Genomic DNA, 24,746 nt, shown 5'->3' with positions numbered 1-24,746 from the left:
AGTTTTGGCCAAGTACTGTTCAGACTAGTCATTAATTAATTTTTTGATCCACAATTCATGTTTTTATCAAAGTTCACTATGACAAAATCCCAAGCTTGGTTGTAGACCAGTGATACTGAATAATGATGTGCCATGGAAGGCCACATGTGTTTTAATTCCAGCCCAACACTACAACGGCTGATTTCAGTGATTAACACACCTTCAGTCAGACAGGGAAGGACTAATCAGTGAAATCAGCTGGCGTGGTGTGGGATCAAAATGATAGCCATTAACATATGGGTCCCCAGTGCCATGGTTGTAGACTATTTCAGAACGCTGCAGTGTCTGGACAGTCAGATCTTGGCATTGTTCGGAGTTACTCTTTCACTCATGTCTAATGCCAATTAGCCAGAGAGGAGAAAGTCCGTGTCAGTTGCGTTCTCACCTACTGGAAATACTCAAATGGTTTTTTTTTTTTTGGGGGGGGGGGGGCTGGGTAGAGCGTGCAGGACATGACGGAGGTGGTGGATGAGGCCACCGACTCATCTGTAATGATGACTGTTATTGTGTTGATATCACTACTGCGAATGGTGCGGATGACAGAACGTCATCAACACGCCCCCTCGCTCACTGTGAATACGCCCTCACGTGGGCTCAGTCGGACTGTTCTGTTGCGGTCGTTTAGTTAAGGACATTTTTCCAAGTCATTTCAATTGTTTTCTGAGACAGGTAGTGGTTCCTTTAAGAAACACAGGGCGTTAGTCTCCAATGTGACTTTAGTCAGGACGTGAAGACGCATGGGAGAAAAAACTGGTATTTTTTCATGGCTGTATTATAGTAGAACTGGATACGACGCCGCCGCTCAGCCTTGCAGCCAATTTTTTCCAGTGGTCACTCGCGGTATTGCAGCGAAAAATCCCCTGCAGGGGGCCCAAAAAGCATTTTCCCCATAGACCACCATTGTAAAAGAGTCGCATGTAAAACTGTTAACAGGGCACCTGCAGCCATAGGCGTTTCTAGCCCATTTTTGGGGGTGCTGCAGCACCCCTAAATTGAACCCCGGCACCCCTAAAATTGAAGAGATTTTTTATTTTTTATTTTTGCTGTATGTCCATGTTTAATAAGCTGAAGAAATGTCAAAACCATATCCAGTATATGGTTTAAACGTAATATTTTAACAACAAAAATACAGCACCCCCCCATGCTTCGAAAATGGTTTGATCCACCCCCCCCAAATTTATCTTGCCTGGCCGGCCAGCACTCTGGGTGCTCGGCACCCCTAAAGCTCTGATCCTAGAATCGCCCCTGCCTGCAGCTATAATCATTGTCAATTATTACTCTTTGTATTTTATATTTTTAAGCCATGGGGTTTTAATCTTAAAAAAAAATCCAAAGCCCAGAAAAAGCCCATATTTTTTTTGCATGACGTCAGAACTGAGGAAGCCTCTTGGATGAGAGACGAAACGTCTTCGCGGCTATATAGTGTAACGTGCATGGATAAGAAGACACGCTGGCCGCTGGTACGCGGATCTGACCCTTTAGTCGAGCGGTTAGCGATGTCTCCTGCGGTGCGGGCGATACGGGTTCGCTTCCCGGCCGCGGCAGTTCCTGTGGTTGCGTTGTCCCTTGAATTCCCTACAGTATATTGTGGAGAGCATGACATGGAGTCGAACCAAAGATACTTGCTTTTACGTCTGACTCTCTGGCTGTAGCATGTGCAGATAACGGGTGGTAAACAATGTAGGGCTGTTTTACTTCGAAAGACCACATTAGGCATGTAACTTTAGCAGGACAAACGATTGGTTATACGGCGTCCATGTACTAGCGATGAATCTGATACTATGTAGTTTATATCCCGCCCCTCACTCCTGGCGTAGCGTTGCAAACGCGATTACTTAATAATAATAATAATAATAATAATAAATTAAACTTACACAGCGCTTTTCTAACACTCGAAGTCGCTTTACAATAAACGGGATAAATGCACAGAATTAACATTTTAAATATAATATCTCTATAGATAAATACAGTGTCGCTAACAGTAGCTACCGTTTTATATAGACTTAGCTGGCTTGCAAGCTACGCACAAGCAACAGTGATATTTCATTTAAAATACAAAATTACCAGTTTTTATTAAGTGAAATTGTAGTTATTTTAAGTAAAACTAATTTATCCAACTCATCGTTCTGATGGCGTCGTGTGTGGCTGCCGCTTCTCCCTGTCATAGCCCCCCACCCCTCTTCCCATCCACCCCTGTATGTCTGTTATGTTTATTTGTTGTCTTGTTTCACCGCAGTTTATTGTAAAGCGACTTTGAGTGTTAGAAAAGCGCTATATAAGTTTGATTTATTATGATTCTTTATTTCACGAGGGCTGTTCCGTTACACTACTTTTTTTGTAGTCGAGTGGTTTACGTGGTCGCTTGCGGTGCGGGAGGCCCAGGCTGTGGTGATTCGCGGGGACACAAGAGGGCAATGTAACGATCACGTATGAATAGGCTCGGTAGCCCTTAGCCAACGGGTCGGAGCGTTTAGTCGACTGGTTAACGTTGTCGCTAGCGGTACAGCAGCTCCGGGTTCGCGTCCCGGCTGTGGCGCTTTCCGCGGTTGCCCCCCGAATTCGTTACATTAGTAGTAATAATAATAACTATTATCATCATTCATCTGGCTTTAAAAACCAAAGTCCAAACTCGCGGTTGCTCAGGAGGTTAGCTAGGCTAGCTATCGCTATAGTATTTTTTTTACATTTTAATAAACTTTATTGCAAAATATTGACATGTACAAATACAGCAGACATGCACTCCACAAAATGGTATAGCAAGAAAGGATCCTGAATAAACAACAAATACAGAACAAATCTACTAGGGATAATGAAAATGAGAAAACAACCCACACAAACAAGCATAATGAAAGAAAACAAACAAACAAACAAACAAATAAAGGAGAAAAAACTAACGAAAGAAACAAGTGATATTCATCTTTGAAAATATCCTTGTACAGCTTAGTGGTTTTGTTACTTTTTTTAGTGTCACTGAAAGTCAGAGTTTTGATATATTCTTTAAATTTGTATAAGAAACCAATAAAATTGGGGGAAACCTTTCTAAACCGGCATTTGTATATATGAAATTTACCATACAAAATTAACAAATTCACAATAAATTCGATGTCTTGTTTTCCAAGTTTGAAATACATAATGACTTTTTTTTTACATTCAATTTTGATATTATCATTAATTTTACACAATATATAATTTCCATTCGGGCCCCAGAAGTAATCGAGTGTATACAATGGTAAAATAAATGTGTTAAAGATTCTGGTTCATCATTACAAATGCTATCAATGTCTAAGAATTTAGAGAAATACAAATTCGTTGGATATACACTACCGTTCAAAAGTTTGGGATCACCCAAACAATTTCGTGTTTTCCATGAAAAGTCACACTTATTCACCACCATATGTTGTGAAATGAATAGAAAATAGAGTCAAGACATTGACAAGGTTAGAAATAATGATTTGTATTTGAAATAAGATTTTTTTTACATCAAACTTTGCTTTCGTCAAAGAATCCTCCATTTGCAGCAATTACAGCATTGCAGACCTTTGGCATTCTAGCTGTTAATTTGTTGAGGTAATCTGGAGAAATTGCACCCCACGCTTCCAGAAGCAGCTCCCACAAGTTGGATTGGTTGGATGGGCACTTCTTTGAGCAGATTGAGTTTCACATTTGTGGGGTCAATTAAACGCTCAAAATGGCCAGAAAAAGAGAACTTTCATCTGAAACTCGACAGTCTATTCTTGTTCTTAGAAATGAAGGCTATTCCATGCGAGAAATTGCTAAGAAATTGAAGATTTCCTACACCGGTGTGTACTACTCCCTTCAGAGGACAGCACAAACAGGCTCTAACAGGTACTATTTAATGAAGATGCCAGTTGGGGACCTGTGATGCGTCTGTTTCTCAAACTAGAGACTCTAATGTACTTATCTTCTTGCTCAGTTGTGCAACGCAGCCTCCCACTTCTTTTTCTACTCTGGTTAGAGCCTGTTTGTGCTGTCCTCTGAAGGGAGTAGTACATACCGGTGTAGGAAATCTTCAATTTCTTAGCAATTTCTCGCATGGAATAGCCTTCATTTCTAAGAACAAGAATAGACTGTCGAGTTTCAGATGAAAGTTCTCTTTTTCTGGCCATTTTGAGCGTTTAATTGACCCCACAAATGTGATGCTCCAGAAACTCAATCTGCTCAAAGAAGTGCCCATCCAACCAATCCAACTTGTGGGAGCTGCTTCTGGAAGCGTGGGGTGCAATTTCTCCAGATTACCTCAACAAATTAACAGCTAGAATGCCAAAGGTCTGCAATGCTGTAATTGCTGCAAATGGAGGATTCTTTGACGAAAGCAAAGCTTGATGTAAAAAAAATCTTATTTCAAATACAAATCATTATTTCTAACCTTGTCAATGTCTTGACTCTATTTTCTATTCATTTCACAACATATGGTGGTGAATAAGTGTGACTTTTCATGGAAAACACAAAATTGTTTGGGTGATCCCAAACTTTTGAACGGTAGTGTATATTGTGTAAAATTTTGATGTGCACTTATTTTATCTTGTTAATAATACAAAAAATTATATGGCAATAACCAGGTCTTCTGCCAGTCGATGTCTATAAACATCTTGTCCCAAAACGCTTTCCCTCAAGGAGATATTTTCCTCTTTCATAAAATGTCTTATGTAGTATATGTTTGTTCTTACATTTAGAGTCCATAATATCAACACCGTTTGTCATCAAAAGGGGTTCTACTCTCAGTGCTTCTTGAAATTGAAGATGACTTTTCATTAGAAAGGATAGGCCATTAGGAATAGCTTTCATTACATAGTTAAACTCTTTGCTTGTAATAGGGAAATATTTTTTTTTATTGTATTCACTCATTGAACAAAAAATCTCTTTCTTGCGCTTTTACTTTAGCACTGGTTTTGCTCTTAGATGCTTGTTTAGGTGCACTTATGACCTCTGATGTATAGTAGTTCTCATGATTTCCTACGTTAAATGCACTTATTGTAAGTCGCTTTGGATAAAAACGTCGGGCTAAATGACTGTAATGTAATGTAATTTGACAAGAAGGAAACGCTCATAACTTAACAATACGCCCTTAGTGTCAAAGAGATCATCTACATAAATGATACCTTTGTCAACCCAATTCTGCTTAAATATAGAATTTTTTTCCTAACCGTAATGTCTCCATTATTCAATATAATAGTTTTATGTGGGGAAAATTTTGGGAGTAACATAATTTCCAAGCTAGGAGAGCCTGTTGGTAAAATTTAGATAATTTTATAGGCAATTTGGTAATACAGAAGTTAAAGGTGAGTATGAAATGACGTCCACACAGTTTTCTCTAAAAATATTGTATGGAATGAAATACCAAATATTGGGGCTTTAAGACATTCCTTAATCCATTTTATCTTAATTTTGTTACTTAGATCAACAAAATTTAATAATTCAAAGCCCCCTTTTCTGGATCCTGAAAGAATTTCTTTCTTTAGGCAGTGTTGTTTGACACCTGCTACACCAGCTGACACCTGCTGACCCCCCCTTCACCCTGGCACGCCAGCTGGCCATCAAGCAATCGCCCTCACCCTTAAAAGGCCCCCACTATGGACCAGTCTTCGCTGGAACGTCGCCATTCATGGACTTCTGCCTGCCTGCCTACCTGCCACTGAGCCAACTCCTGCTCTACCCCCGAGATCAGTCACTTCAATAAAGACTTGATTCTTCCCTTACCTGGTTGTCCCGTCTGCTTTTGGGTTCTTTCCTGTCACGTGACAGTACGTTCCAGCCACTATGGACCCAGCAGACCATTCCACCACAGACCTGGCCACGGTCTGCCAGGCTGTAGCCAACCAGGAATCAGTCCTCGGCCAGCACAGCCAGGTGCTACAGGAGATAGCTGACGCCCTCCGTGAGCTCGGCTCAAAGATCTCTAGAATCCAGACCCAACTTAGAGCCTCTGCTAGCCCAGGACCCGCCCCTCCAGCTCCGCCACCCTCAGCACCATCAACTTCGTCTAAGGAACCATGGGTTGCCCCGCCCGATAAGTATGATGGAGATTTTGGACTTTGTCGCCCTTTTTTGATGCAGTGTGAGATTGTGTTTAACCAGCAGCCCCAGTCATATTCCATGGATGGAGCCAAAGTCGCTTACATCATGGGTCTTCTCCAGGGAAGCGCTCTGGATTGGGCTACAGTGGTGTGGGAGATGCGGGCCTCCACTTCCTCATCCTACGCTGAGTTCACCACTGCTTTTCGCCAGGTTTTTGATCATCCCATGCGGGGAAAGGATGCTTCAAAAAGACTGATCTCTCTCCGCCAGGGTTCCCGCAGCGTCGCTGACTACTCAGTTGAGTTCCGTACGCTATCAGCGGAGAGCGGATGGAACAACAAGTCCCTCCAGGCTGGGTTTTCCAACGGTCTAAGCGAATCCATAAAGGACGAATTGGTTTCCTGCCCCGAGCCTGGAGGGTTCGATGAATTGGTTACCCTGGGCATTCGTGTGGACAACCGTCTCCGGGAGCGGAGGAGAGAGAGGACGCACCGCTTTCCTGGTCACAACAACTATCCACGGGCCACACCTCCAAACACTGGGGGCCGAGCTCGCTCGACTGAGGCTAACGTCCCCCGAGAAAGCCCGAGGCGTGACCCCTCCCCAGCTTCGGAGCCAATGCAACTCAGCTGCTTCCGGCTCAACCTCCACCTCCACCTCCACCTCCAGACAGTTCCTGTGGACCCCTGTAGCAGAGGCAGCTTTCCAAGCCCTCAAGCACCGCTTCACTACAGCTCCTATCCTCATCCAGCCAGACCCAACCAAACAGTTCATTGTAGAAGTGGACGCCTCTGAGATTGGGGTGGGGGCGGTCCTTTCTCAGCGCTCCAGTGAGGATGGCAAGACACACCCCTGTGCCTTCCTGTCTCGCCGTCTCTCCCCAGCTGAAAGGAACTATGATGTGGGGAATCGTGAGCTCCTGGCGTTGAAATTGGCACTGGAGGAATGGTGACATTTCCTGGATGGGTCTAAGCTTCCTTTTATAGTGTGGACTGACCATAAGAACCTGGAATACATCCAGTCAGCAAAGCGGCTCACCGCGCGCCAAGCCAGGTGGGCGCTCTTTTGGTCGTTTTAATTTTTCTTTGACGTACAGACCTGGCTCCAGGAATGCCAAGCCCGATGCTCTGTCTCATGTGCATGGGGAGGAATCTGAGCCCAAGCTCCAACCTGACACCATCGTTCCCTCTACCTGTGTGGTTGCGGCTGCGGCTGTCACCTGGAACATTGAAAGGGAGGTCATGGCAGCACAACAGACTCAGCCTGACCCAGGTAACGGTCCCCCTGGGCGCTTGTTTGTTCCAGACGCTGTTAAATCTAGTGTGTTGCAGTGGGCTCACTCTTCCAAACTTACCTGCCATCCTGGAGTAACCCGTACCCTAGCCTTCCTCCGTAGGCGGTTCTGGTGGCCTTCAATGACGGAGGATACTGGGTCTTTTGTTTCTGCCTGTCCTGTTTGTGCCCAGAATAAGCCCTCCACTCGGGCCAGTGCCGGTCTGCTGCGCCCCCTGCCTGTTCCACACCGTCCCTGGTCACATCTGTCCTTGGATTTCGTCTCTGGTCTGCCCGCCTCCGACGGTAACACCGTTGTACTGACTGTTGTTGATCGCTTCAGTAAATTTGTTCACTTTTTGCCCTTGTCTAAACTGCCTTCGGCCCGAGAGACTGTGGATCTACTGGTCAGGGAGGTTTTCCGGGTCCACGGTCTTCCCCGTGATATAGTGTCTGACCGTGGCCCCCAGTTCACTTCTGCTGTCTGGAAGGCTTTCTGCTCTGCCATCAGTGCCACCGTCAGCCTGTCATCGGAGTTCCATCCTCAGACCAACGGCCAGGCCGAGAGGGCCAACCAGGCATTGGCGACTGTTCTCTGCTGTCTGGTGTCTGCCAACCCATCCTCTTGGTCCTCACAACTTCCCTGGGTAGAATATGCCCATAACACCTTGTCATCGTCTGCTACTGGGTTGTCCCCTTTTCAATGCCTTTATGGCTATCAGCCTCCCTTTTTTCCTTCTCAAGAGGTAGACATTCCGGTTCCGTCTGTCCAGGCCCATGTCCGTCGGTGCCGTCAGACCTGGCGGCGAGCCCGTGCTGCACTGCTCAGGACTTCCGGCCGTTACCAGCGCTTGGCGGATCGTCATCGTACCCCTGCTCCGGACTACTCCCCCGGTGACCAGGTATGGCTCTCTACCAAGGATCTACCCTTGAAATCAGATGCTAAAAAACTGTCCCCCAGGTATATTGGTCCCTTTCCCATTGTCAAAGTCATTAACCCCTCTGTGGTCTGTCTGAAGCTGCCCCGCACTCTCCGGGTTCACCCTTCCTTCCATGTGTCCTGCCTCAAACCTGTTTCTACCAGCCCTCTAGTTCCTCCGGCCCCCCCTCCCCCACCTCCTCGTATGATCAACGATTATCTGGCTTATACCGTTCGTCGTCTCCTGGACTCTCGTCGCCGCGGTCGCGGCCTGCAGTATCTCGTGGACTGGGAGGGATATGGCCCGGAGGAGAGGTGTTGGGTCCCTCGTCGCCTTATCCTGGACGCAAACCTCATCCGGGACTTCCACAGGACGCACCCTGACGGGCCTGGTAGGTCGCCCGGTGGCGCCCCTCGGAGGGGGGGGTACTGTCACAGCCTCTCGCCCTTGACATCAAAGCGATCGCCCTTGACACTTGCTGCACCAGCTGACACCTGCTACACCAGCTGACACCTGCTGACCCCCCCTTCCCCCCGGCACGCCAGCTGGCCATCAAGCAATCGCCCTCACCCTTAAACGGCCTCCACTATGGACCAGTCTTCGCTGGAACGTCGCCATTCATGGACTTCTGCCTGCCTGCCTACCTGCCACTGAGCCAACTCCCGCTCTACCCCCGAGATCGGTCACTTCAATAAAGACTTGATTCTTCCCTTACCTGGTTGTCCCGTCTGCTTTTGGGTTCTTTCCTGACACATGACAAATATTGCTTTTCTTTCAATACTGTTTTGTAATCCCCTAGCATTAAGAGAAACAATTTTAATGAGTTGCACTTAAAATCAGTCATAAAAATAATAACATGAGTACAGCATCTGAAGAACAAAAACTAAATGTAAGCCTTGAAATTGAATAGGCTTGGTTATGTGAATATCTCAAGGAATATAGAAACAGTTTTTCAAGTTTTAGGCACCAGCAATTAACCTTATTAACTACAACTGAAATGCATGGTGACTGTTATGTTAGCTCAAAACTATTAACCAGTCTAACAGACTAACTTGTCAATCAAGCTGTTATTACCAGCCCAACATTAATGCGTCCGTAAGTAGAATGAAAAGTAGGAACAGAGTCAAGCAAATTTTATACCGTGTCCTTAGTTTAATCTGGTGCGACTCTTTTTCCATCAAGGATCACATCAGGGCCATGCCATGTAATAATAATAATAATAATAATTTTATTTATATAGCACCTTTCTAAAACAATGTTACAAAGTGCTTCACAAAAAAACAAAACAAACATAAAACCAGACAAGGCAGGAATAAGAGTAAGATTAAATAAGAGTAAAAATAAAAACAAATATCAAACAATTTTAAAAGCTTTTATAAAAAGACAAGTTTTAAGACGAGATTTAAAAGAAGCTAAAGACTTAGTTCGTCTTAGCTATAGTCCCCCCCCCTCCTTGTGTGCTTTGTCAACAAGCGGCCAAAGTTTTTTCCGACATTGTCTCTCCCAGTATGTCAGATCCTCTGCGAGTTGGAGCTTCCTCTCCTTCATTATCATGGCGTTTACTGAAGCTTTCCAAATTTTCTGCAAGAAAGTGCGCACGGTGAACAGAATTATTACTGGACGTGCGCTTCTGTCTTCCCTGGGACGTCCGACCCGGTGTACAGTGTCGATGAGAAAACCTAGGAGCAATTCGGCCAAAGATCTCAAAAGATCTGCTTCCTTGCATCCTCTGCGGTTTCGTTGATGGCTTCAGGGAGATTGAAGTTTCAGATTCCAACGTCGATTGTAACGTTCCGCTTCTTCAATCTTCATGTCTTGTTCAGCCATTCGCCGATTCACTGCCTGTACCATTCGTTATCTTCGTCTGGTGTTCTATCCCTTCGATATTTTCTTTAATTGTCACAATATCTGCAGTGTTTTTATTTATCTTTTGTTCGAGGGAAGTAAAACGCCTCGTTAACTCCTGGACAGCTTCCAGTATGTCCGCATTGGACACTTCATCCTCTTGGCTGCCTACGCAGACTTCCTTGGGGTTAGGACTTGACGTGGGGGTTCAGGTAAGGGCGAGCATAGAGAATGAGCTTTCATTATCTACAATTGTAGTTCATTATTTGGTATAAAATAAATGTTTCGTGCCGTTTGACGTAAAAAGGCTGCCGAGCTATTTTCGGTCAATTAAAATTAGACTGCTATGGTCATTTGATTGATAGTTTATTAAATATGCAATGTAAACCTGTAAGAGTTGAAAACGGGTAATTTAATTCATAATAGAAGTGTGTTTGCAGTGTATTTACGGGGTATTTACAGTAACCATAGGTTGTTTTTTTTATATCTATTCTCAGTTTCACCCTTTTGCAAATCAATAAACCTGCGGACAACAGATTCTGTGTCCAGAGTTTTGATGAACGGAAGGTGTCTAACTTATTGCGAAGTTGTTAGTATATAACAAGGGTGGCATAGTGAAACAACGGCTTCAGCACAGAAGATAACACAGTATACACTAGACACAGATGATGGAAAAAAAAAGGACCCACACTGAATATTAGCTCCTGTGCTTCATGTCGCCTAGCCGACGCTGAAATTTGTTCTACAGCACCAAATAGAGTTAACAGCTCAGCAGCCACAGCTCGCTGTAGATATACCTCTCTACTCGAGAAGTCCCTCCATGTCCAGTGACACACCTCACTACCCTCACGGTGACCAATCTAGCATGACTAACTTTGTGAGATATTTCGCTCGCCGTGAGCTTGTCACCACATTTGATCCATTTCAATGACCAACCACATAACTACAGAGCCTGGAAACGGCCCTTTCTGAGTGTGGCCAGTGGCCTAGACTTGACATCCAGTGAGGAGATGGATTTGCTTGTCAAGTGGCTGGGGAAAGAGTCAGGTGAGCACGCCAAATAGATCAGGGCAGTTCATGTTAACTTCCCAGATAGAGGACTCAGAATGATATAGGATAGACTGTATGCATGTTACGGGGCCCCCGAAGTAATTGAAGATGCACTTTTCTGACATATCGATAGCTTCCCAAAAAATCTCTAACAGAGATTATGTGAAACTCCACGAGTTAAGCGATCTCCTCATGGAACTGGAGGCCGCTAAGGTAGATGGAGACCTTCCAGGCCTTCAATATCTCAATACATCATGGGGAATAAATCCTTTAGTCCAAAAGTTGCCCTTCAGCTTACAAGAGAAGTGGCTGTTTCACGGATCCAGCTACAAACAACAGCAGCATGTCTCATTCCCTCCCTTGAATTTTTGGTTGACTTCATCAGAGAACAGGCTGAAATAAGGAACGAGCTGAGTTTTAACTTCACCGGCCAAGTGGGTGCTGCTCCAAAAGCAGACAAGACTCCATGGAGTCTAAGCAGACAGAAGGAAATCTCAGTCCACAAAACATGTACTTCCTACAGCTCCTCTTGCCTGAAACATAGATGATCTTAAAGCTGAGGATACCAATAGACAGTGCCCCATCCATTAAAAGCCCCATCTACTTAATAAGTGCCAGGCTTTCTGTGAGAAGCCTTTAGAGGAATGCAAAGCATTCCTGAAGGAGGATGGAATTTGCTTTACATGTCGCATGTCTACAAAACACATAGCTAAGAACTGTAAGTCCACAACAACAAGTCTTGAGTGTGGAATTGAGAAGCATATCTCTGCCCTCCACCCCGGAATAGCACCGTGCACCCAGGAGCCATGGCTCTCTACAGAGCATGGCAGGGAGCAAGACCTTGCACCATCTTTAGAAGTCACAAATCGCTGCACCGAAGTCTGTGGTGGCGATCAGAGTGACAGATCCTGTTCTTAGCTCTGCCTCATTAACATCTACCCTGCCAGACATTGTGACAGAGCAATGAAGGTCTACACAATCATTGACGAGCATAGCAATAGATCTGTAGCTCGTTCTGAGTTCTTCAATGCCTTCAATGTCCAAGGTCCAACCTTTCCATATTCTCTCCGAACCTACTCTGGAGTAACAGAGACCATGGGGAGAAGAGCCTTAGGCTACCAAATTGAATCATGGATGGAAAAGTTTGTCTTCCCCTGCCAAGCCTCTTGGAATGCAATGACATGCAATGACTAACAACAGACTGGTGATTCTGACACCCAATGCTGCATCTAACCACCCTCACCTGAAGTCAGTGGCTCACCTCATCCCAGAGTTCGAACCAAATGCTCCCATCATGCTTCTCCTCGGGTGAGACATAATTTCAGTCCATAAAGTGCACAGGCAAGTGAATGGCCGTCCTTATGCTCCCTACGCCCAGAAACTCGACCTGGGATGGGTGATAGTCGGTAACGTCTGATTGGGAGGTGATCACAAGTCCGCCACAGTGAATTCATGCTATACCAGCACAACAGAATGAGAACACCCCTCCATCTTTGAGCCCTGCCCAAACAACTTCCGTGTGAAGGAGAGATAGAGCCATTTCCAGTGTCCCGATCATCCTAAGGTGCGCTCTACAGAGAACTTAACTGCAAGGAAAAAGCTGAATAGCTAGGCTCCACAGTATTTCAGCAGACAAAGGATGATAACAAAGTGGCTCCATCCATCAACGACATCTCATTCCTGCAAATAATGGAACAAGGCTCAAAGAAGGATGAGGACAACAGCTTGGTAGCTCTGCTGCTGTTCAGGACACCAAGGCGTCGTCTCCCTGACAACAAGGCCCAGGCCTTGAATCGACTATCATCACTGAGACGCAATCTTGAGGGGAAGCCAGTGATGAAACAGCACTATCTCACCTTCATGGAGAGGGTGTTCCAGAACAATCATGCTGAAGTGGCACCCCCACGACGAAGAGCAATGATACTTGCCGACTTTTGGTGTGATTCATCCTAGGAAACCTGGGAACATCTGTGTAGTGTTTGACTTCAACACCCAGCATAGTGGAGTGTCACTTAATGACGTTCTGTTAACCGGACCTGACCTCAACAGTACCCTCCTCGGGGTAGTTATCAGGTACTTATCAAGCATAGTTTTTTTTTGTTTTTTTTTTATCAATAAACCTACAGACAATGGTTTCTGTCTCCAGAGTTTTGATGTACGGAAGGTTAACTTACTGCCAAGTTGTCATTACATAACAAGGGTGGCATACAGACTTTACACTGACTTTGTACTAGGGCGCTGGGTAGGTAAGGTCCATTTAATGTCCGGACCATTTAATTCAGATATTTGCGTTCCCACATACAGCTCCACTGGGTAATGTCTAGATAACTTCAGGTTTGCAATGCATGTCTGAATACAGCTTATGTAAGGTTGCAGATGCCATACTGAGTTTTGCAAGTGATCCTTAAAAACTTGTGATTTTAGTTAAGAGTAGCTGTAGTTCTCTAATAGGGTCTAATTTTTATGCTATCTTTACAGAATTATACTGCTAGACTCCTTTGTCATCAGAATAGAATGATGTGTACATAATGGAGCTTGTGCAATCTAATATGATGCCAATCAAAATAATAGTCAAAGCAGGCAGCTGCTTTGGGGCAACAGTGGCTCAGAGGTAGAGCAGGTTGCCTGGTAAATGGAGGGTTGCCAGTTTGATCCTTGGCTCCTCGTTGCAAAAATGTCGAGGTGTCCCTGAGTAAGATGCCTAACCCCTAAATTCCCCTGATGAGCTGGTTTGTACATTGCGTGGTTCAGACCATCAGTGTATGTGTTTGTGGGTGAATGAGACATTAATTGATTGTAAAGTGCTTTGAGTCGCTGTTGCAGCTAGAAAACCGCTATGTAAAATGAAGTCCATTTAGCTAGTGTCAGCTTACTACAGTGAAATGAATAAATTAATGGCAATATGCTTAATGGGACACGATCACAATTTTCAGCATTATTTGTGTGTTGTAGGGATAATGCTCCATTAACTAGCCATAATACTGAGCGTTCCTCTGTGTATCTCTGGAACACGGACAAAATTATGTGTAAATTGTCCTCCAGTTGCGTCCCTGCCAGACAATTTCTTCACATTTTTCTGCACAAATTCGGGAATTTTCTGCGAATGTCAAAACTTACTTCCTGGTTTGCTGACAGCCTGTACTGTATAAGAAAACACGAATAACAACGCTACACACAACCGAATCAGAAAATGCTACATTATACAGCTGTGTGTTGTTATTTGAAGTTTTTTTATACAATCCGCAAACCAGGTAGTACATTTTCACTTTCATGGGTTGTCCACCAGTGACATCACTGCAGGATGTTTTTCTGACACACATGAGACTGCTCAGTATCATGGCTGCTAATGGAGTATTGTCTGTATAACATGTTAACGTGTGTGTGTGTGTGTGTGTGTGTGTGTGTGTGTGTGTGTGTGTGTGTGTGTGTGTGTACACAGGATATACAGGGAGAGAGACATAGAGAGAGAATGTTGAAAATAATGATAGTTTCCCTTTAAACAAAATAGATCAATAGTGGATACTTTTTTTTGCATGTGTGGTCTCTGCATGTAAAGTTTTTCAAATCCTCTTCTGCCTTCTAACCTCAGCTGGGTTCTCATTTGCTGTTGGTGGCCTCTACCCTTGGATGAAGTGCAGACTTTCACAAATGAGAGGGCTTGCTTACAAATAATGGGTCCTAAAAATATCAAACATTTTTGATCATATCCGTGTGGCCCAGATCATGAAGAAAGTAAATCAGGATGGATAAGTTTTGATCTGTGAACAGCTTTATACTAATCTCATCCAACCATTGGTTCCGACCAAGCCTCAACTTGGAATCCACCATTGGTTTTTTATAATGAGCTACTTAAGGGGCATATTAGGCTTGATTATTTCTGGTATTGCTTTGCTGCCTTAGGCTATGTTTAGATTGCCTGGTACAAGTGTCCCAATTCATATTTTTTTGCTCACGTGCGGCACAGATCAGATATGTATTGTGACCATGTAACCAGAAAAAAAGCACATGGAATTGGATATTTTCCGATCTGATTTTGATCAAATTCATGTATGAAATAAATCTGATAGGAATCTGATATCATGCCGGTGTGACTCTCATATAACTACACAGATCCGATTTTTCAGGTCATTGCGAGTCGTATATTATTCATGATGCGGTGTTCACATGTGGTTGTTTTCTTCCGCTTCAGTGACCAAATGTTCATTAAGGCTTGTGCATGTGGGTTGTTTCAAGTGGAAACCAACGAATCATGGTGTAAGCATGGGAGTCAGATAGCGGTCCCTCTTACAGCATGACCATTTGTCACCTAAAACATGAAAATGGGGCAGCGCTAATCTCTAAAGTGATCTCAAGGTTGTTCCTTGCAACCCTACATTTTCTCATCTGTTCTTCATTTCTCCCAAGGCAAGTGTAAACTTCCTTCTTGTAACTATCTCTTTGACAACCATTCTCATGCAGCTTTTGTTTCTTCTCTCTCCCCTCCAGCCTTATCGATGTGACCAGTGTCCACAGACATTTAACGTGGAGTTCAACCTCATGCTCCACAAGTCGACGCATACAACTTCTGATCCTGCTTGCCCAGTGTGCCATAAAAAGTTCTCTCGTGTGGCCAGTCTCAAAGCCCATATCATGCTGCATGAGAAGGAAGAAGTTGGTCAATTTTTTATTCTCTCAGTTATCAGTTAAAAGTTTTTTTTTCACATTGGGAAGTACCCTCAATAGACCTTATTTATTCTTGTAATTGGAATTTCTCTGAGGTGTAAGCTGTCTTTGGAGCGATATCTTATATCTGTTGATCCCCTTAATAGTTTTTTTTCTCTTTCACCCACCCCTCCCTTCCAACAGAACTTGATCTGTTCAGAGTGTGGCGATGAGTTCATTCTTCAGAGCCAGCTCTCTCTCCATTTGGAGGAGCACCGTAAGGAGCTATCAGGGATCAAAGTCTACACCTGCAAGACATGCAATAAGGAGTTCAAGTTGTCTGCACACCTCAAAGAGCACACCAAGAGTCATGTCAAGATGAGGTTGGACATCCATGTGACAGAAAGGCTTCAGATTTCCTTTAACTAAAACAGGGCCAAGCAGCTTTCATTAAAACACCTGCTTTATTCGGTGAAGTAAGATGGAAAGCATGAATTATGAAAATTTTTGAAGTCTTACGGATATAAATCTGTGCAATTTAAGATCATAAAGTATAAAACCTGTGGATACACAGTGAGTTCCGAAACTCAAGGAGGAAACAAATGGAAGTTTTCATTTCATACACCTTGATACCGAAACAACTTGATAATTTTGTTTTGCTAACTAGCATTCCTTGTTTCCTTATTGGTTTATTCCTAGTGTTTCAGCATTTTTAACAAACTGACAAGCCAAGTAGTAGTTCCAAAAACGTAAATCTAAAATTTGTATATTGGTATTGTTCTGTTGATCTTCTCTTAGCAGGATTTTAAAATGTCTGACCTTGATGTTTCTCCCACCTAATGCTGCCTTGCCAAGGGTACAGGGACTAAAGCGAAGCCATTGATTAACATTTGTGTACATACAGGATTCAAAACATTTTTTAAATCTTTTTTTTATTTATTTATTTTTACTCTTTCCACAGGACACTCACATCTAGTTCCAGAAATTACAAGAAAATCATCGATCGCAGTGGTTTTACAAACAGTTGCCATCACTGTGGAAAGACATTCAAAAAACCCAGCCAACTTGTCAGGCACATACGAATACACACAGGTGAACACAAAGCTCAGCAATATTTGGGTTATTTATGAATTGTTCTACATTTTGTTTAAGGCATTCAACAAAGTCAGTGGATGTACATTTTTGGGTTTAGGAGGCGTATTGTTGCAGTGTTGGTGCGGGCCACCAGGGGTCTCTAGTCAAATCAAGTCAAGTCAGTTTTATTTTTATAGCCCAGTATCCCAAGTGACTGTAATCCTACCTTAATTATCTCCACCAGGCAGTAGGTGCCAAATGGATATTGCATTCAGTCGTGTGTGTGTGTGTGTGTGTGTGTGTGTGTGTGTGTGTGTGTGTGTGTGTGTGTGTGTGTTAGCAGCTAATCTTGCAAACTACTGGATGTATCAGCCTAATTTTGTGTGTGTGTGATGAAGAACCTCCTGTGGTTGCGTGATTCAAAACCTTTGAAAAACATTTGTTCTTGCTATCGCCGCTCCCTCTCATTGTTCGCTCTCCAGCTCGCTTGACCAACGCTACTTTCTGTCACCGCCCGATCTGAGTCAACCGTGTGCATGCGTGACTTCCATCTATGGTTTAGTTAGATCGGGCAGTGCTGGGTAATGGTTGAGCATTTCACCTTCTCTTATTTTTCTCTCTCACTCTCTTTCATCTGTCTCTTGGACACAAAGTAACCTTTGAGTTTTCACTAAAGGGAGCGTCTCCCATTATTTGATGAGTCATCCTTATTTTAGTTAAAAGCAAGACCTGAAACTGCCTTGGGTTGTGTTGATGCACATCAACGATGCCGTCAGAATTGTGGTGATACATATTGATAAAATCTATTTTTTGCTACTCAGTATTGTGGTGATACATATGGACGTTTTGTTTTGTTTTGTTTTTTTTTAACCCCCCCCCCTTTTCTCCCCAATTGTATCCAGCCAATTACCCCACTCTTCCAAGCAGTCCTGATCGCTGCTCATCCTCCTCTGCCGATCCAGGTTGGGCTACAGACTACCACATGCCTCCTCCGATACATGTGGAGTCACCAGCCGCTTCTTTTCACCTGACAGTGAGGAGTTTCGCCAGGGGGAAGTAGTGCATGAGAGGATCATCCTATTCCCCCTGTTCCCCCTCCCCCCGAACAGGTGCCCCGGCTGACCAGAGGAGGCGCTAGTGCAGCGACCAGGACACATACCCACATCCGGTTTCCCCTTTATAGACATGACCATTTGTGTCTGTAGGGATGCTCAACCAAGCCAGAGGTAACATGGGGATTTGATCCGGCGATCCCTGTGTTGGTAGGCAACGGAATAGACCACCACGCCACCCGGACGCCGCCATATGGACGTATTTGCCAATGGAGCGCAGGCCATATAGGCTGTGTGGGCCATCTTGAACAAATTTTCCCCAAAAAGTAGAGCCTCTTACAAACCTGAAAATTTGCAGTTATCAGTATTGTCATCTGAAATTTTGCTGTTGTGTTTTTTTTTGTTTTTTTTTTTTCCCCAGCAGTCACAACATGCAGATGTTTGTGTTGGGGGGGTTTGGTTGTCTGAAGTGACCTGCTGTTCTGCTTCCTTCTGCTTCAGGTGAGAGGCCTTTTAAGTGCAACCACTGTGGAAAAGCCTTCAACCAGAAGGTGGTGCTACAGACTCACATGGTCCGACACACGGGGGAGAAGCCTCACCTTTGCATGTTCTGCCCTGCTTCCTTTTCCCAAAAAGGCAACCTGCACTCCCATGTCCAGAGAGTCCACTCTGAGGTAAGGGTGCCTGCTGTTGGGCACACAAAAGCTGTTCTTCTCACATTATGTACCTGCATCCTCTTTACCATGTACAGCTAAATAAAGGTCCCTCTTTTCCTAGATTTCATATTAGTATATTGCCTCCTTCCTCACCTTTGCCTAGCTTCACTTTAGACATTCAGTTGGATAACATTTTCACTGTACAGTGTACAGTGCACATGGACATCGATCTTGCAGCATGTTTTATGACACATCTATAGATTCAACTTTTATAGCAAATTCATTAGAAAGCCTTATTTTATTTTATTTTTTAACTAGGTCCACTATTATTGTCCAGTATTAAGTCCATTATTATACATAATCCATTAATTGTAGTATGTCATCCTTGAAACGGTGAGCATGTGTAAGCAACCACTTTGTGAAATGTGGACAATAACTTAATACATAACACAGCTGGGATCTTCCTAGATTTCCCTTGGAAATTGTTGACCGAGTATGGCTTCTGTTAAGTGCTATTGCAAATTCATGTAAATTGCATATGAGTCTTATTAATTTTCAGTTTATTTCAGTGTGATCTTGGCTTTTTGGCTGCATTAGTTTTTGTTGAGTCAAGGTTCTTCCTGCATAGAGGAAATTTTGGTGCCCCCCCAAAGAGGTTTTAGCCAGCACCAAAGGAAAATCACCAGCGCCAAAACGATAAGAATGAAGAATAAAAATAGCAATTCAAATCCTCTCTGAAAGTGTTTGATAGCTTGTTTCAAGTTCAGCCCATTCAGCCCCTCTTCCTTGCAATTTCCGTGGTTTGGACCAATAGTAATCGAATTAATAGACATTTTTGTTTATCAAATGGTCAGAAATAACAGGAAAATGCATAGATTTCTGTCAAATAAGGCATAACAGACTCACTGACTTGACTGTTGCGCGTAGTCGTGACGCGGACCGATCATGCTTACTGTCATGTGTAGTCACCCCCCAAGGCCCATTCTGAGCCAGGAAAACCCCTGTGAGGGTACAGTGAAAACTAATATCAGATATTGAGGTTAGCCATACACTTGCCATGACAGACTTAAATATCTTTGAAGACAGCCAACTTTAGAGTAGGAGTAACAGCAGCCAATTAATTATGGGGCAGAGAGTCAGAGGGCTGAGTTAGTGGAGGAATTGTTAAATCAACCCAACACTCGTGTGGGTCTTTACAGAGAAATTACAAGCCTACACTGTTTCTGTCACACGATATCATTTGATTGGGTGAACAGTTCTAAGAACTGGTGCCTGACTTCTTGTTGTTTCCCTTACCATCAACTAGTTGTTCACACTTATACCACAGTGCATGTAATGACTTAAACATACTTTAATTTGCTTATGCTTGCATAAGATGGCTGTCCAGAATAGTCTGTGATTGTTCAGGGTACTTATATGTACATCCACAAAAACTGACACTACACATCTTCGAGGTATAATACACAATAATCAATGCCATGGCTGAGCATATCTGCTTTGAAACTGCAGTACCAAGAACAGTCTCAAAAAACGGATTCAGACTGCTGTATACTGGTTACAAATTATTACTGTTGTTATATAATTATAACAAGTATATAATATATTATATATTTATATAATACTGCATTTTTAATGCCGATCTCAAGCCCAGATAAATGAGGAGGGTTGTGTCAGGAAGGGCATCCGGCGTAAAATCTTTGCCAAATCAAATGTGCGGATCATAAATCAGATTGCCATACCAGATCGGTCGAGGCCCGGGTTACCAACGACTGCCACCAGTACTGTTGGCCAGCAGAGTGCTGGTGGAAACTATGCTACTGTTGGGCGAAGGAGAAGGAGAGGGGGAAGGCTTATCCAGAGGCAGCGGGAGCGGGGGAAGGGTAGGAGTGTGGAGGTGAGAGTCGGAATTTTGATCCGCTGTGGCGACCCCTAACAGGAACAGCTAAAAGTAGTAGTAGTAGGGAAGAGGAAAAGAGGAAGACCAAAGAGGTGGTTTATGGATGTGGCAAGAGAGCACATGCAGGTGGTTGGTGTGACAGAGGAGGATGCAGAGGACAGGAAGAAATGGAAACGGATGAGCCGCTGTGGCGACCCCTAATGGGAGCAGCCGAAAGTAGTAGTAGTAGTAGTTGTAGTTGTAGTAGATATATATTTTTAGTATATAAGATAATATGAGTATATAATATTATATATTAGCATAATAAGTTATACAGTTATAATATCAGTATATAATATACTATATAAGGAATATAATATTCAATCATAACAAAACTCTGTATACTAGTGATATACCTGTTGTGTATACATATACTTACTTCCAGTATCCTATTCCATTTATTTCTTCTGTCTTCTTTTTCTTTTTTGTTTTTGTTTCTTTGTTTGTGTGTGATACATGCAAGTACTAGACGCTGCTGTAAAGTGGAGTCATATTCCTCATATACATAAGCACACTTTGCCAATAAAGTTGATTCTGATCCTGATTCTGATTTTGATACGGTCAATTGTACGCGACTGTGGCAATTCTGTTGCCCGCAGGGGGTTTGAACAGAGGGATGGAGGCAAATATTATCAGTCACAGATTATTCATTTATTACAAAACATTTATTACGACATTTAAGACACATACACAAAAGACACAAAAAGTAGACAGAGCCGGCCACAGATCCGGCTGGTACAGAGAGCTTTCCTAGTCCTCCCACTGCGGCATTGCAGTATTTACAGGTGTTGAACAGTGGGCATTTTTTTGTTTGAAAAATAGTATTAAATTTGTTAAAATTTTAATTTTGCTGTCAGTCATTTCATAAGATATACTAACATATGCAATGCATTAATATCTCAACTGGGTATCTATCTTTACAGAATATAGAGTTTAAAAACCGTGGTGGTCATTTTGACTGTCCATGGTTGTTCTAGTAGTTTTTAACTTCTGGTCGTTGTTTGGGACTGTTTCAATGGTTATTTTCAGTTCTTATTTAACATTTCACGTTTTATAGGCCTTGTTACGTTTGTTAGATTAGCAATATGTGTTTTCCGTTTTGTTTTTCAGGTAATATTTTCCCTTTTTCAATTTTGCTATTCAAGTTCGACCATGTCTCTCTGAAATTTAAATTGTTTAAAAGTATTATTATAGTTGTTAAAATGTTAATTTTGGTGTCAGTCATTTCCTAACAGACGTACTAACATATGCAATGCATTAATATCTCAACTGGGTATTTATCTTGACAGAATATGGAGTTTTAAAACCGGCCGTCATTTTGACCGCCAGTGGTTGTTTTAGAGGAGTGAAATCCCGGTCGTTCTATTTTAAAGTAAATCAGCAATATAATGCCCTTCAGTCCACTCAAACAAAGATTTGGGAAGTTTAGAAAGCAGGGGTTGATAAAGGTATTTGGTTTACCTCAAATGGAATAACACCTCGAGAGAGCCAATTGGTGTATGGTTTTTCTCAGTTCTTAGCCACTTTAAATTGAAAATTGCATTTGTCTGCAGGTCTTTATTTCACTTTTGATCAATGAACAAATCAGCACCAATTCTATAAGGTTATCAGTTTCAGAGACTTGCAGTTCATTGGGGTTCAGAGGAATAGCAACACATACTGTACATTAGAACTGCTAATGTGGCTATTTAACTTGCAGAGGAAATAAATCTACTACTTGAATCAAACATGCACCTAGTTTACCTTTTTTTTTTTCTCCATAATCACTGATTTAAGATGTTATTTGTCTGTTTCTCACATCTCCGCTTCATCCACTCATTTGCCAACCTCCCTGCTAACAGCCTGCTAGGCAGAACTGAGCAGCAGTCCCTGCCATATTTCTGGTCGTTTAGAAAGGGAATGAAGTAAAATGGCAGCTCTATGTCCCTCACAGTGGCCCTTTCCAAAGAGAGCTCCTAATTCATCCAGTCTAATTCAGTCAGACCCGAGGTTTCTAACAAGTCTCTGTCACCAGGATCACATCCTTCTGGCGTTGGCCCAGAAGGTGACAGGTTAGTCAAAGGAAACACGTTAAAGTCCCCCCTAAGTGGTAACATGTCCATAATGGTGAATTATGAATTCATTACAAAGCCCCATAACAGTTTAATAGATGGCAGCGGGGATAGCTCCTGGCTGTCGGCTGTGGCCAGTAGTGTGTGGATGCAGTCTAGTGAATGGGACAGTTCTCTTGAACCATGAATGAAAACCAACACGTCAAGCAATAACATCAAGGGGAGATGCAAAGTGGTCTTATTAAGGGTTTGACCTCATTGCTCAATGAACTGTTACATGTAGAACTCAAAGCATAAACCCTTGTAGCACAACAAGTCTTTGTATCTGGGAAAGAAAATGTCACATATTTTGTTTAAATGTTAGCCAGTGGTATCTTAGAATTGTAGAATTGTAGAATAAGCACAAACCAGATGAGGTAAGGGATGTTATATTACCTATGTGGTTTATAGGCACTCTCTCTGTTCCTCATTATTATCTTTCATGTTAATAAAAAACAAAACAAAATGTGATTCACATGGTAAGAATTTTACTTTTCTTTCCTGTAATACAAACATATGAGAAATCACTGAAACTGATATATTTATCCCCAGAATAAAGGTGCTTTGTTGCAGGTTTATACAATAGGTCCAACTAGAAATTGCTGTACTTTATTCACATTAGTGAACTAATTAATTTAAATAAAATCTCACATACATATTTATGATTGGTTTCACTTCCATCCATTGTGTTACGGTTCTCCTGGAACAAAAAGGTTAGTATACTTAATGAGTTGCATCTCTTTCAGTGAGTGGCCAGTTCAATTGGTTGTCCAGCCAAAGTCTGTTCCAATCTGTTTGTCTTCAACTAATCTGTTTTTTTAACTTATTTTCAGGAAACAAGTTAGATTTTTTTCCGCACCAGCATGACATGTCACTCCATGTTAAATGCCCATGATGGAGCTAGTAGATTGAATTACTTCCAGAAAAACCAAACAGCAGGGCCATTTGAATAATGCATCTAATTTTCACAAGTGTTCTTCAACTCCTTCTTCCAGAGATGGCTTGGCCCTATGACTGATTGACTTTATGAATAAATTATGTTTAGATTTTATTTGCAATACATTTCATGTGCAGATGCATATTGAGCCAAGAAAAGAGGGTAACCAGGGCCGAATCCAACAAATTATTTGGTATATTAAGTTTAGGAGTGTTGGGTGGCACTGTCTGCATATAAATGCTCCCTGGTTGCTGTCATACCACCATTTCCTTTAGCCTCAGAACTTAGAATACATTTTTGCTTTATGATGCATTGTACAGAAAGAGGTTATCATGTTACATTGTCAGGAAATAATGGTATGGTGTAAGTGAGTGCATAGATTGAACAAGACAGACATTTGGTATGACAATACCTTCTCACTTGTGCTCCATGTGCACTTGCAGACTAAAGGAGTGCCATTGTTCCCATGCATGGACTGCAGCTGTGTGTTTAAGAAGCTTGGCAGTCTGAACGCCCACATCAGCAAGATGCACATCTCTATCATTGAGGAGCCCTCCAGCACTTCGGTGAGAAAACAGTGTGCAGATGTGCAGCATTACTCAACAGGGGCTGTTCAACTTTTTCTGCAAAATGCCAAATTTGAGTACATAAACGCTCACTCTAGTTTCATTGAGCCCTATTAACACTTGTATGGGAAACTGCAAAAAACAAAAACAAAACAGGGCATTGTCCTCAAGAGTGGTGCATTATGGTGGTCCAGTTGCACTTGATTCAACTCCTTTGGATATGCATTATGAAAAGTTTTTTATGCATATTTCAGTATTTATTGTTGTGAACTCAACCCTGTTTTCACATGGTATTAAAATGCAATCTGTATCCGGACATGCTTTCTAGATAATGAGCAATCCAATCACGCCCTCTGCATTTACACATGGTAATGGTATTAGTTTTCATTGCCTTAACTCTGTAGGCAGATGTCATATTACCCAACTAATATGCGAACCGAGCAAGCAGGTGGGGTGGCAGCAAGGGTGTTATCAACAAAAACACACAAGACAGAGGCAGGTTCACCAGAGGTGATATTATTATGAACCCAATAATACTTACTCTGTCAAGTAAGGGTTTTTCTTCTATATTTTTCTAACCATGGTCAAGGGCAGGGTTAGTATGCATAAACTGATGAATACTATATTATACT

General features: G+C 42.7%; 1 protein-coding gene across 1 annotated transcript in view; it reads left to right on the top strand.

Moving 5' to 3' along the window:
• Positions 1-24,746, top strand: part of LOC130118683 (zinc finger protein 236-like) — a 139,983-nt gene that overhangs the window by 23,522 nt on the left and 91,715 nt on the right. The window contains exons 3-7 of the mRNA XM_056287124.1: positions 15,648-15,812; positions 16,008-16,186; positions 16,765-16,895; positions 18,431-18,603; positions 23,992-24,114. Coding sequence (XP_056143099.1) covers positions 15,648-15,812; positions 16,008-16,186; positions 16,765-16,895; positions 18,431-18,603; positions 23,992-24,114 — 771 coding nt within the window. The remainder of the gene's footprint in view (positions 1-15,647; positions 15,813-16,007; positions 16,187-16,764; positions 16,896-18,430; positions 18,604-23,991; positions 24,115-24,746) is intronic.

The sequence above is a fragment of the Lampris incognitus genome, chromosome 9, assembly GCF_029633865.1.
Source record: "Lampris incognitus isolate fLamInc1 chromosome 9, fLamInc1.hap2, whole genome shotgun sequence".
NCBI classification, from domain to species: domain Eukaryota; kingdom Metazoa; phylum Chordata; class Actinopteri; order Lampriformes; family Lampridae; genus Lampris; species Lampris incognitus.
The sequence above is the reverse complement of the archived record's forward strand: the minus strand, read 5'-3'. Positions and strand labels throughout refer to the sequence as shown.